Source organism: Myxine glutinosa, chromosome 7 (assembly GCF_964187855.1).
Source record: "Myxine glutinosa chromosome 7, kmMyxGlut1.1, whole genome shotgun sequence".
Taxonomy (NCBI): domain Eukaryota; kingdom Metazoa; phylum Chordata; class Myxini; order Myxiniformes; family Myxinidae; genus Myxine; species Myxine glutinosa.
This window is the reverse complement of record NC_136267.1, coordinates 185,893,325-185,908,203: the sequence shown is the minus strand read 5'-3', so window position 1 is coordinate 185,908,203 and position 14,879 is coordinate 185,893,325. Positions and strand designations below refer to the sequence as shown.

The window sequence follows — 14,879 nt, the reverse complement described above, 5'->3', positions numbered from 1 at the left end:
AGAATTAATAGTTAAGTCTGCTCTCATCCTTGTTCTGTGAATAATAAATAAAGGACGTGTACATTTTTGTTCCTTTCAACTTTTTCGTGTACGTCCTTTCCCCCGTTGGCCCAGCATAGTCCGAACCGAATTTGACTCTTCAATTAAGCCCGTAGATCACGCAGGGTAAAACCGCGATTCACACGGCGCGAACCGCTCGGCGCGCTTGATTGGAATAAGGTGTGAAATCGCGAGAAGGGAGTTCAATTCCCGGTGTTTCTAGCCACGTGGTCTCGAAGGTATTTGGGTAGTGACCAATAACCCTTCACCCGTGGTTGGGGAATTGGCAGTTGAAGTTAACCCATCGACCGCGAGTTTAGTCGTGGCTGGCGACCCCGTGGACGTGGGGTGTGTGGGGAAACGGGGACTTCACCCCTCTCCATAGTACGTCGACAGACTCGGTATCCACAACAATATACATACATATATATATATATATATATATATACATATATATATACATATATATATATATATATAAATTGACATGTGGGAAAATTACATGCCGAGATCAGGAATCGAACCCAGGTCTCTGGTGAACTGTACCAGTGCTCTGCAATTTGAGCTATCTGGGTGACCCTGACTGAGCATGCAATTTTCCCACACATAGAATTGCCATTCTCTTTCCGTCAATGCTTCTGGGGCACTCGCTGTCAACCATATGAGCACCAGCGGCCTGATCATGAGAGAATCTTCCTCCAATGGGGGGACAACTCCATATCTGCTAATATAAACACCACCGAGGGCGTAGTGAAGCAATTCGATTAATGAACAGGCTTATAAGTAATTAAATTGATATATGTGGGAAAAATACACGCATCGACCAGGGGAAATTGCATGCTCGGTCAGTTGTTTCAATTGCATGTTCATTAATATAGTTGTTTCACTGCGCAGGTCGGTGGTCTTTCTGTCTTCCACCAACTCCGCTCCGGCCTTGCACCCCCTGCTCTGTGTACGCTCTGTCCCCCAAATATTCCTTCAGGACGCACAAGATCTGTCTGTCAGCAACCCTCTTCTGGTGGCTGGTGTCCAAAATGAAGACTCTCTGCTCACCTCCTCTCCTTCGTTCCTCTTTTCTCCCGCCTCTGGAACAAACTCCCACAATCTCGTCCATCCCCTCCTCTCTCTAGATCTTCAAATCAGCTGTCCACCACCATCTATCTTTCTCCATCCAAAACCTTGATCTTTTCTACCCCACCCCCGTAAAATTCCGATTTCCTTCCTGAAAGTCCTTGCAGTGACCATCTTGTTTATCCCGTGCACCCCGACCCAACCCTCTCCCTTGCACAGGTCTTCCGATGTCCCTGTTCTCTACTGGTGTTGTGTTTGTCTCTCTCTGCCCCTCTTGTCTTCTGCTCCCGATATCATATGTTATATGTGTTAGCTCTTACACGAGCCTCGGCTGAGTATAGAAAAAAAATAATTCTTCCATCATGAATGTCTCTGAGACTTTTGAGGCTGCACGTTTGCTTTTCGACATCAAATGACCCAGATGAGAAAGAGCTCAGCGAGTGCAGAACCTAAACCAACTGACAAAGTCCCAGCACAGTATTTCTTTCTTTGGAACATACGATTTACTTTTCCAGAACAATTGCCTTCCAGGAATGTTACGCTTCCTGTAGTTCATCAGTTTTTACTGGTTCGAGGCCTTTGGCTATATTCACACAAGAAGCCCTCACTTCTTCACCAATGCACCAATGGGCTTGCAGGGTCAACATTGCTTGTTGATATGACGATACGTCTCCGTTGATGAATAATTTTATCATATTTTCGGATTACAATATAAAATGCAATCGAAGAGTATATATACTCTGTAAGGATTGCAAGGTGTACAATACAATGGGAAATAAAAGGGATTTTAAAGTGAAAAAGCAATTGCATTTGACAAACCTTTTCCAAACCAGGTAAGATGAATTGTTGGTTACAATTTCTAATAGTATGGTAACTATAATCATAATTATAATCAGCAAGATATTTTTTTCAAGGCTTGTACATGTGAAACAGCTTGGTGAACGTAGGAAGATGGTTCACAACCAGGTAAACGAGTAGCATTTTGATTGCAAATTAACCGGTTGATGGAAGTTGTGAATCCTGATGAAGATTGCGTTTATCATAAGAGGTGCACGTACTTCATCGTCATAATATTGTATTCGGTCTTTCTCATAACTCTCCTCCGTTGACCCATTTCCAATCAAGGTGAGGACGACAGCTCATAGAGGATATACTGGCCAGGTGCGACATTTGACTGGACGGAGTTGGGCAGGTAATTTGGGATTTGGTCAGGTGCCAGAGGATAAGTCACCTATTATTTGCTGAAAGACACAGTGGGATCGTTAATGTCCACCAACTAATGCCACTAAACGGGTCCCCGGCCTCATGCCCATGAGGAGCGACGACGCACCTTGTGATGACCCTCCCGACGAAGCATCACCCGACAGTTTATGGTCAGGACGGAAATGAAACCCAGACGAGACAGTTCAAAGGTAAGTTTGCTACGACTCATGCACCATCTTGCCAGATCAGAATACTTCTCATACTGTTGGCCCATTTTTGTTTCATTGCCAAATATCTTTACCTGAAGCCGCCAACGAAGGTGGACGGAGGTTATGTTCCACCTTCAGTTGTCTGTGTGCTTGTCTGTTTGTAAGCAGGATATCTTTAAAAAAAAACTTGTGGACTTGTGGATGGAAAACTTGTGGATGGAGCTCAGTGGAGAGCTTGGATGTCTGACGAGGCCAAATTCATTTGATTTTGGTGAAGATCCGAATCCAGATCTGGCCAATCAGTGGGATACAAAACGAAAACTGTTCAGCCTGGTGGAGGTGTGCGCTCTACCTGGTGATGTTCTATCAGTCTTAAAACATCGTTGAATCAATAGATTGATTGCAGAAGGCATCTTCTTCTTCTACCCATTGTCATCATGCATATGCAGCACCTGGCTACATCATTTGTGTCGGTGGCAACACCACCTGGACTCCTCCACTCTCTCAGCACCACATTTGCTAAGTACAAGACAAAATGAACGAAAAACTAAAACTGCGCCGACATTGCTGGCTCTTTGACCACTTCTTCTTCTTTCTTTCTGCTTTCACATGAACACATCCTTGTTGTTCTGGATTTGGATGCTGTGATACTTTGGAGAGTATGACGACCGTCACTACAATGAAAGCGGAATTCCAAGCATGGAAATTAGGGGGCATTTGGAGAAGAGGATTAAAGAACAAATTTGCTCAATTTAAGATGAGCAATACCGAGGGGAATATGCAGTGAATTGAAAGTTCACTGATGTTTCCTCCACCAAACATTGCATAGATGGCTGAAACAACTGTTGCTTACAAACTACCTGTTTGACTGTAAATGTTCACAGTGAAGGTGAATCTTGACCTAAAGTGTATTTATTCCACTTTACAACTGACATTCTCCATTACCTTTGATTTATCTTTAAGTCGCAAGACATGAAAGAAACGTTTTCCAAAAATGACGGACTTTTTAGCCCAAACGTATGGGTTCACTACTATTCTGTTTTGCTTTGTATACAGGACAAATGTCTCCAGTAAGGTCTGGCAGGATAGCCTACAGGTACGCACGCTCACCTCTGAGTCGTCTAGCCTAGGTTTGAATGTCGGCCCAGCTATAAACTGTCATCTTGTTGTTTTTCATTCAATGTGGGTGACGCATCAACGCATGGGACGTCACTCAGGTGTACATCAAGCTGGGTATCATGTCTGCTGGCATTCCTTAATTGGTAGGTGTTAAAGATCACACAGTCATCGTCAGAACCCTGAACAAAATCCAAATTACTCCTGTCTTTCGTTGAACGACAGGCCTGGCCAGCTGGTTCGTGAAAGACTTGGGCCAAAAACAATTCATTGGCTGACTCCGCAACTAGGTGGAAACAGTTGGGCTGTTACAAGTAGTAGTTGTAGTTTCAGACAAATGTCTCCAGAAAAATATTTAATCATTCATTTGTTGTTGTGTTTGTTTATTTACCTATAACATCTCACGAGATTTACATTAACGTCAGAAGATCAATGAATTACTCCATTAAAGATCAATCCATTACTCCATTGAAGATCAATAAATTACTCCATTAAAGATCAATAAATTACTCCATTGAAGATCAATATATTACTCCATTGAAGATCAATCAAATACTCCATTGAAGATCACTCAATTACTCCACTGAAGATCAATCAATTACTCCATTGAAGATCAATCAATTACTCCATTGAAGATCAACCAATTACTTCATTGAAGATCAATAAATGACTCCATTGAAGATCAATCAATTACTCCATTAAAGATCAACCAATTACTCCATTGAAGATCAACCAATTACTCCATTGAAGATCAACCAATTACTCCATTGAAGATCAATCAATTACTCCATTAAAGATCAATAAATTACTCCATTGAAGATCAATCAATTACTCCATTGAAGATCAATCAATTACTCCATTGAAGATCAAGCAATTACTCCATTGAAGATCAATCAATTACTCCATTAAAGATCAATAAATTACTCCATTGAAGATCAATAAATTACTCCATTGAAGATCAATAAATTACTCAATTAAAGATCAATCAATTACTCCATTAAAGATCAATAAATTACTCCATTAAAGATCAATCAATTACTCCATTAAAGATCAATAAATTACTCCATTAAAGATCAATCAATTACTCCATTAATGATCAATAAATTACTCCATTGAAGATCAATAAATTACTCCATTAAAGATCAATCAATTACTCCATTAAAGATCAATCAATTACTCCATTGAAGATCAATCAATTACTCCATTGAAGATCACTCAATTACTCCATTGAAGATCACTCAATTACTCCACTGAAGATCAATCAATTACTCCATTGAAGATCAATAAATTACTCCATTGAAGATCAATCAATTACTCCATTGAAGATCAATCAATTACTCCATTGAAGATCAATCAAATACTCCATTGAAGATCAATCAAATACTCCATTGAAGATCACTCAATTACTCCATTAAAGATCAATAAATTACTCCATTGAAGATCAATCAATTACTCCATTAAAGATCAATCAATTACTCCATTAAAGATCAATAAATTACTCCATTAAAGATCAATAAATTACTCCATTAAAGATCAATCAATTACTCCATTGAAGATCAATCAATTACTCCATTGAAGATCAATAAATTACTCCATTAAAAATCAATCAATTACTCCATTAAAGATCAATAAATTACTCCATTAAAGATCAATCCATTACTCCATTGAAGATCAATAAATTACTCCATTAAAGATCAATAAATTACTCCATTGAAGATCAATCAATTACTCCATTGAAGATCAATCAATTACTCCATTGAAGATCAATCAATTACTCCATTGAAGATCAATCAATTACTCCATTGAAGATCAATCAATTACTCCATTGAAGATCAATAAATTACTCCATTGAAGATCAATCAATTACTCCATTGAAGATCAATCAATTACCCCATTAAAGATCAATCAATTACTCCATTGAAGATCAATAAATTACTCCATTAAAGATCAATCAATTACTCCATTGAAGATCAATAAATTACTCCATTAAAGATCAATCAATTACTCCATTGAAGATCAATCAATTACTCCATTAAAGATCAATAAATTACTCCATTGAAGATCAATCAATTACTCCATTGAAGATCAATCAATTACTCCATTGAAGATCAAGCAATTACTCCATTGAAGATCAATCAATTACTCCATTAAAGATCAATAAATTACTCCATTGAAGATCAATAAATTACTCCATTGAAGATCAATAAATTACTCAATTAAAGATCAATCAATTACTCCATTAAAGATCAATAAATTACTCCATTAAAGATCAATCAATTACTTCATTAAAGATCAATAAATTACTCCATTAAAGATCAATCAATTACTCCATTAATGATCAATAAATTACTCCATTGAAGATCAATAAATTACTCCATTAAAGATCAATCAATTACTCCATTAAAGATCAATCAATTACTCCATTGAAGATCAATCAATTACTCCATTGAAGATCACTCAATTACTCCATTGAAGATCACTCAATTACTCCACTGAAGATCAATCAATTACTCCATTGAAGATCAATAAATTACTCCATTGAAGATCAATCAATTACTCCATTGAAGATCAATCAATTACTCCATTGAAGATCAATCAAATACTCCATTGAAGATCAATCAAATACTCCATTGAAGATCACTCAATTACTCCATTAAAGATCAATAAATTACTCCATTGAAGATCAATCAATTACTCCATTAAAGATCAATCAATTACTCCATTAAAGATCAATAAATTACTCCATTAAAGATCAATAAATTACTCCATTAAAGATCAATCAATTACTCCATTGAAGATCAATCAATTACTCCATTGAAGATCAATAAATTACTCCATTAAAAATCAATCAATTACTCCATTAAAGATCAATAAATTACTCCATTAAAGATCAATCCATTACTCCATTGAAGATCAATAAATTACTCCATTAAAGATCAATAAATTACTCCATTGAAGATCAATCAATTACTCCATTGAAGATCAATCAATTACTCCATTGAAGATCAATCAATTACTCCATTGAAGATCAATCAATTACTCCATTGAAGATCAATCAATTACTCCATTGAAGATCAATAAATTACTCCATTGAAGATCAATCAATTACTCCATTGAAGATCAATCAATTACCCCATTAAAGATCAATCAATTACTCCATTGAAGATCAATAAATTACTCCATTAAAGATCAATCAATTACTCCATTGAAGATCAATAAATTACTCCATTAAAGATCAATCAATTACTCCATTGAAGATCAATCAATTACTCCATTAAAGATCAATAAATTACTCCACTGAAGATCAATCAATTACTCCATTTAAGATCAATCAACTACTCCATTAAAGATCAATAAATTACTCCATTAAAGATCAATAAATTACTCCACTGAAGATCAATAAATTACTCCACTGAAGATCAATGAATTACTCCATTAAAGATCAATCAATTACTCCACTGAAGATCAGTCAATTACTCCATTGAAGATCAATAAATTACTCCAATATAACTCGGACAGTCGTGCAGATTTGGGATTAGTGTCTGAAAGATGTAATCTTGGTACCCAAATGCTTCGAATGTGCAGACGAGCCGCCGGGCAAACCCGGATTGGAAGGAGACCATGAATACATTATCCACCAGGGTAGACTGGAGACCGGACTGACGACATTCACGAATGATTCATTAACATTCAGTGTGGCTGTCTGAGTGTCAACAACAATCGTGAACAGAATACGTAGTGTCGAAAGAACACTCCATAAAGAATGACATTAAGAGAGTGAGTCTGCAGCTAGTTACTGGGGGCCTGGGTGGGTGTGGGTGGGCAAGGAGTAGGGGGGGCAATGGGGGTCAAGGGGATTGTTCTATTTCAGCCCTTTCATCGCAGCTCCTAGCTCTTTGGAGGTATAAATAGTAGGCCTAGATGAGTATCGATTGCTTGTTTCCCCGGAGTATTGGGTATTTTGAGATGCCACGTCTCACCAATCGAACCTGGCACAGGTGGCGTCTTCAGCCAAACAGGATAACACACGGAAGGATAAGCAAACGATTGTTTCATTCAAAATCGCTTTTCCGTTTAGACTTTATATAATACATGTGCGTTCCAGGTAAAGAAGCAGAAAGGTTGTCGAGGCTTGCCAGGTGTAGTTTGCCAATAAAAACTTTTACAACAGATGGCACAGTCAGTTATATGGTGAAGTTTCTTTCCAGCTAAGGTGGTACATACCGAACCAATTGGGTGCAGTATCTACTTTGAAAGGTGAAACTTGCGAATGAACCTTCACCCCCGCGCTTCGCTTTGTTCCCGGACGGACAGACCTCCCATTGATATACAGGTGCCTGGCAAGTCACGGCCCATACCAAGGTAACTAGAAGCAAATTATTTCCATGAATTGCATTCCTTTGGCGAGTCGGACGGGACACTATTTTCCAGGTGGGTGACAAATCCCAAGAGGTCGTACAGTTCATGAAATATATTTTGCAACGACTGTAGGTGACACGGGTACTTAATCAAACTTATAAAAAGTTACTTTCTTCTTTTACCATAAAAGTTTCCTTTATTATTCCCTTCGTGAGCATCCATAAAAAGTCATCTACGTAGACCTTTAGCGATTTATCCAGGATGCATCGAGTTCGATGCATCGACTGCAGGTCCGAAGAGTGACCTGGACCAAGTTTGCGGAAATCCGTTGGGAAATGTGGAAAAGTTTGGCTCAAGCTCGCACGGACTTATGCTCCAAGAACCTAAACATGCAGCGCATTATTCGCGCCAAATTTGTCGAAGGAATCACCGTGGAAGAGAATAACAAAGAGGAAGCTTTGGTTCCTCACCTGTAGAGGCAATCGCCGTGAACATGAGGACGCAGGTGAAGGTGCAGGCGGTGCGGGAAGCGGCCATGCGCATGTTGCTGCGCTCTGTGTGCGGGACACGCTCAGTCAGCACAAGGTCCGATGGAACCGCCGGAGAAAGAGAGACAAGATTATTGCTCCGGTGTAAAAGCCCAACGAGTCGGAACACCGTTTTTACCTGACACCTGTGCCGGATCCAGCCCTTTTCCTCGCCTTACCACTCCCTCGTCCCCCCGGCCCTCCCGACTCGGAGGTGACGCCCGAGCCTTGTCACTTTTACCGTTCCTTGTATACCTTGACGGTCCGGCCCTCTTCCTACATCGCCGGTATCCACACTCCCCGTCATTCTGTCCTTCCCTCCTTTTTCTCGCTCGCCCCAAGCGACGCGTCCTCCCCTCGGCCTCGGCTCTGGTGGGGAAAGGCGGGGAGGACGAGGAGGGAAGCTCGGAGCCCGGACTGCGATCTATTACGTCGTGAGTGATCGTCGGACTCGCCTCGTAACGGAATTCCAGCATCGGCTTCACGGGAATCTCACCAGGACATGGGGACGCTCAGCCCGCGGCGCATGCTCCGAGCGCCTCAGATGGGCGAGTCGCGTCCGCACCGACGTCTTCGGGCCGAGTGGTGCTGGGTGGGCTGAGTGGTGCTGTGCTGGCCCCGAGTGGTGCTGTGCTGGCCCCGAGTGGTGCTGTGTGGGCCCCCCGAGTGGTGCTGTGCTGGCCCCGAATGGTGCTGTGCTGGCCCCGAATGGTGCTGTGCTGGCCCCGAGTGGTGCTGTACTGGCCCCGAGTGGTATTGTGCTGGCCCCGAGTGGTGCTGTGCTGGCCGAGTGGTATTGTGCTGGCCCCGAGTGGTGCTGTGCTGGCCGAGTGGTATTGTGCTGGCCCCGAGTGGTGCTGTGCTGGCCGAGTGGTGCTGTTCTGACCCCGAGTGGTATTGTGCTGGCCCCGAGTGGTGCTGTGCTGGCCCCGAAAGGTGCTTTGCTGGCCCCGAGTGGTGCTGTGCTGGCCCCGAGTGGTGCTGTGCTGGCCGAGTGGTGCTGTGCTGGCCCCGAGTGGTGCTGTGCTGGCCACGAGTGGTGCTGTGCTGGCCCCGAGTGGTGCTGTGCTGGGCGTGTGTCGACTTGGCTCCTTCGGTTCCCGCATCAGATAACGGCTGCGGGTCTTGTTCGCCTACGCTCGTCCCTGAACCCGCCAGCTTGCCATTCCTGAATACCGCCACATGGAGGAAACTACCTTGTTAACAAGGACCAATCCACCACAACTAATCCCAACAACACACCTTACAACGCTGTTCGGCACAGACTTTGGACAAAGCTTTGCTTGCCAATGCACCCTGGGCTTAACCCCAACATTAGCAATGGCAAAGGAATGTGTAACGTTGTGTAAATACCATAACCTTGTGTGTAAAATCATTACCGTATTACCGTGAACATCCATTACAAGACTTGGTATTGTTTATACAGATAAAGTACAACGTCGTGACGTAACAAAACGGTTATTTTAAAATGTAATAAAACTTAGATTTGAAAAAATCAGCTCCGACAGAAGCAGATTGAATCCGGTGCTGTGAATTCCACCTGTTACTGTACCTTACGGCACGACCTACAACCCTCTAAAAGGTGATCTACCTTACACAATAACCTACAACACTCGAAAAGGTGATCTACCTTACGGCACGACCTACAACCCTCTAAAAGGTGATCTACCTTACACAATAACCTACAACACTCGAAAAGGTGATCTACCTTACAGCACCACCTAAGACACTCTAAAAAGGTGATATACCTTACACAATGACCTACAACACTCTAAAAGGTTTTCTACCTCACACAACGACCTACAACCCTCTAAAAGGTGACCTACCTTACAGCACGACCTACAACACTCCAAAAAGGTGATCTACCTTACATAATGACCTACAAGCCTCTAAAAGGTGATCTACCTTACACAATGACCAATGACCTACAACCCTCTAAAAGGTGATCTACCTTACAGCACCACCTAAGACACCCTAAAAAGGTGATCTGCCTTACACAATGACCTACAACACTCCAAAATGTTATCTACCTTACACAACGACCTACAACCCTCTAAAAGGGGATCCACCTTACAGCACGACCTACAACCCTCTAAAAGGTGACCTACCTTACAGCACGACCTACAACACTCCAAAAAGGTGATCTACCTTACACAATGACCTACAAGCCTCTAAAAGGTGAACGACCTTACACAATGACCGACAACCCTCTAAAAGGTGATCCACCTCACACAATGACCTACAAGCCTCTAAAAGGTGATGTACCTTGCACAATGACCGACAACCCTCTAAAAGATGATCCACCTCACACAATGACCGACAACCCTCCAAAAGGTGATATACCTAACACAACGACCAACAACCCTCTAAAAGGTGATCCACCTTACACAATGACTGACAACCCTCTGAAAGGTGATAAACCTAACACAACGACCTACAACCCTCGAAAAGGTGATCCACCTCACAAAATGACCTAAAACAAAAGGTGATCTACCTTACAAAATGACCTACAACCCTCGAAAAGGTGAACTACCTTACAAAATGACCTACAACCCTCGAAAAGGTGATCCACCTTACAAAATGACCTACAACCCTCAAAAAGGTGATCTACCTTACAGCACCACCTACAACACTCTAAAAAGGTGATCTACCTTACACAATGACCGACAACACTCTAAAAGGTTATCTACCTTACACAACGACCTACAACCCTCGAAAAGGTGATCTACCTTACAGCACCACCGACAACACTCTAAAAAGGTGATCGACCTTACAGCACCACCTAAGACACTCTAAAAAGGTGAGCTACCTTACACAATGACCTACAACACTCTAAAAGGTTATCTACCTCACACAACGACCTACAGCCCTCTAAAAGGTGATCCACCTTACAGCACGACCTACAACCCTCTAAAAGGTGACCTACCTTACAGCACGACCGACAACACTCCAAAAAGGTGATCTACCTTACACAATGACCTACAAGCCTCTAAAAGGTGAACGACCTTACACAATGACCGACAACCCTCTAAAAGGTGATCCACCTCACACAATGACCTACAAGCCTCTAAAAGGTGATGTACCTTACACAATGACTGACAACCCTCTGAAAGGTGATAAACCTAACACAACGACCTACAACCCTCAAAAAGGTGATCCACCTTACACAACGACCTACAACCCTCGAAAAGGTGATGTACCTTACAAAATGACCTACAACCCTTTAAAAGGTGATCTACCTTACAGCACCACCTACAACACTCTAAAAATGTGATCTACCTTACACAATGACCGACAACACTCTAAAAGGTTATCTACCTTACACAACGACCTACAACCCTCGAAAAGGTGATCTACCTTACAGCACGACCTACAACCCTCGAAAAGGTGATCTACCTTACAGCACCACCTACAACACTCTAAAAGGTTATCTACCTTACACAACGACCTACAACCCTCTAAAAGGTGATCCACCTTACAGCACGACCTACAACCCTCTAAAAGGTGACCTACCTTACAGCATGACCTACAACACTCCAAAAAGGTGATCTGCCTTACACAATGACCTACAACCCTCCAAAAGGTGATCCACCTTACACAATGACTGCCAACCCTCTGAAAGATGATAAACCTAACACAACGACCTACAACCCTCGAAAAGTTGATCCACCTTAAAAAATAACCTACAACAAAAGGTGAACTACCTTACAAAATGACCTACAACCCTCGAAAATGTGATCTACCTTACAAAATGACCTACAAGCCTCGAAAAGGTGAACCACCTTACAAAATGACCTACAACAAAAGGTGATCTACCTTACAAAATGACCTACAACCCTCAAAAAGATGATCTACCTTACAAAATGACCTACAACCCTCAAAAAGCTGATCCACCTTACACAACGACCTACAACCCTCTAAAAGGTGATCCACCTCACATAATGACCTACAACCCTCTAAAAGGTGATCCACCTTACACAACGACCGACAATCCTCTGAAGGGTGATCTACCTTACACAATGACCGACAACCCTCTGAAAGTCGATAAACCTAACACAACGACCTACAACCCTCGAAAAGGTGATCTACCTTACAAAATGACCTGCAACCCTCGAAAAGGTGAACCACCTTACACAACGCCCTACAACCCTCTAAAAGGTGATCCACCTCACACAATGACCTACAAACCTCTAAAAGGTGATCGACCTTACACAACAACCTACAACATTCTAAAAGGTGATCTGCCTTACACAATGACACACATCCATCGAAAAGGTAAACTACCTGACACAATGACCTACAATCCTCCAAAGTCTAAAAGGTGATCCATGAGCCTTGAATAGAACATGAGAGCCACACAAGGATGGTGTCGACAAGCATGTTGTCTACAAGCATGGTGTCTACAAGCATGGTGTCTACAAGCATGGTGTCGACAAGCATGGTGTCGACAAGCATGGTGTCTACAAGCATGGTGTCTACAAGCATGGTGTCGACAAGCATGGTGTCTACAAGCATGGTGTCGACAAGCATGGTGTCTACAAGCATGGTGTCGACAAGCATGGTGTCGACAAGCATGGTGTCTACAAGCATGGTGTCGACAAGCATGGTGTCTACAAGCATGGTGTCTATAAGCATGGTGTCTACAAGCATGGTGTCTACAAGCATGGTGTCTACAAGCATGGTGTCTACAAGCATGGTGTCTACAAGCATGGTGTCGACAAGCATGGTGTCTCCAAGCATGGTGTCTACAAGCATGGTGTCTACAAGCATGGTGTCTACAAGCATGGTGTCTACAAGCATGGTGTCTACAAGCATGTTGTCGACAAGCATGGTGTCTACAAGCATGGTGTCTACAAGCATGGTGTCTACAAGCATGGTGTCTACAAGCATGGTGTCTACAAGCATGGTGTCTACAAGCATGTTGTCGACAAGCATGGTGTCTACAAGCATGGTGTCTACAAGCATGGTGTCTACAAGCATGGTGTCTACAAGCATGGTGTCTACAAGCATGGTGTCTTTGAACAATTATTGTTGTAGTTTACTGGCAAACTTTCCAGTTTCCTCAAATCCGAAAGCAATGTACATTCAACAACATTCCAGGTGTGTACCCCGGTTTAGAATAGGTACACCGTATCCCTGCGCATCGTAAGAGCGTCACCAAGGGTTGGCGTCAGGAAGGGCATCCGGCCATAAAAACATTGCCTCAAACAGGGAACCATGATTGTCATGGGGCCCGCAAGGCTAACCCCTGCTCTAGCGGGGAAAAATGGCCTTAAAACGATCATTCATTCATTCAACAAGCTTGCTATGTGGTTATATGTGTGTATATGGCTATAAGAAGCTTGCTATGTGGTTATATGTGTGGATATGGCTATAAGAAGCTTCCTATGTGGTTATATGTGTGGATATGGCGAAAAGAAGCTTCCTATGTGGTTATATATGTGTGTATATGGCTATAAGAAGCTTGCTATGTGGTTATATGTGTGGGTATGGCTATAAGAAGCTTCCTATGTGTGTATATGGCTATAAGAAGCTTCCTATGTGGTTATATGTGTGTATATGGCTATAAGAAGCTTCCTATGTGGTTATATGTGTGTATATGGCTATAAGAAGCTTCCTATGTGGTTATATGTGTGTATACGGCTATAAGAAGCTTGCTATGTGGTTATATGTGTGTATATGGCTATAAGAAGCTTGCTATGTGGTTATATGTGTGTATATGGCTATAAGAAGCTTCCTATGTGGTTATATGTGTGTATATGGCTATAAGAAGCTTGCTATGTGGTTATATGTGTGTATATGGCTATAAGAAGCTTCCTATGTGGTTATATGTGTGTATATGGCTATAAGAAGCTTGCTATGTGGTTATATGTGTGTATATGGCTATAAGAAGCTTGTTATGTGGTTATATGTGTGTATATGGCTATTAGAAGCTTGCTATGTGGTTATATGTGTGTATATGGCTATAAGAAGCTTCCTATGTGGTTATATGTGTGTATATGGCTATAAGAAGCTTGCTATGTGGTTATATGTGTGTATATGGCTATAAGAAGCTTGCTATGTGGTTATATGTGTGTATTGGCTATAAGAAGCTTCCTATGTGGTTATATGTGTGTATATGGCTATAAGAAGCTTCCTATGTGGTTATATGTGTGTATATGGCGATAAGAAGCTTCCTATGTGGTTATATGTGTGTATATGGCTATAAGAAGCTTGCTATGTGGTTATATGTGTGTATATGGCTATAAGAAGCTTGCTATGTGGTTATATGTGTGTATATGACTATAAGAAGCTTGCTATGTGGTTATATGTGTGTATATGGCTATAAGAAGCTTGCTATGTGGTTATATGTGTG

At 41.8% G+C, this 14,879-nt stretch overlaps 1 protein-coding gene across 4 annotated transcripts in view; it reads right to left on the bottom strand.

Annotated features, from left to right (window-relative positions):
* LOC137431895 (integrin beta-6) overlaps nt 1-10,024 on the bottom strand; it is a 194,552-nt gene extending 184,528 nt beyond the window's left edge. For all 4 annotated transcript variants that reach the window (XM_068123725.2, XM_068123727.2, XM_068123726.2 and 1 more), the window contains exons 1-2: nt 8,664-10,024; nt 8,468-8,551 (exon numbers count right to left, since the gene is read on the bottom strand). In XM_068123725.2, coding sequence (XP_067979826.1) covers nt 8,468-8,551; nt 8,664-9,000 — 421 coding nt within the window. In that variant the 5' untranslated portion in view covers nt 9,001-10,024. The remainder of the gene's footprint in view (nt 1-8,467; nt 8,552-8,663) is intronic.
* Between the last annotated feature and the right edge of the window lie 4,855 nt (nt 10,025-14,879).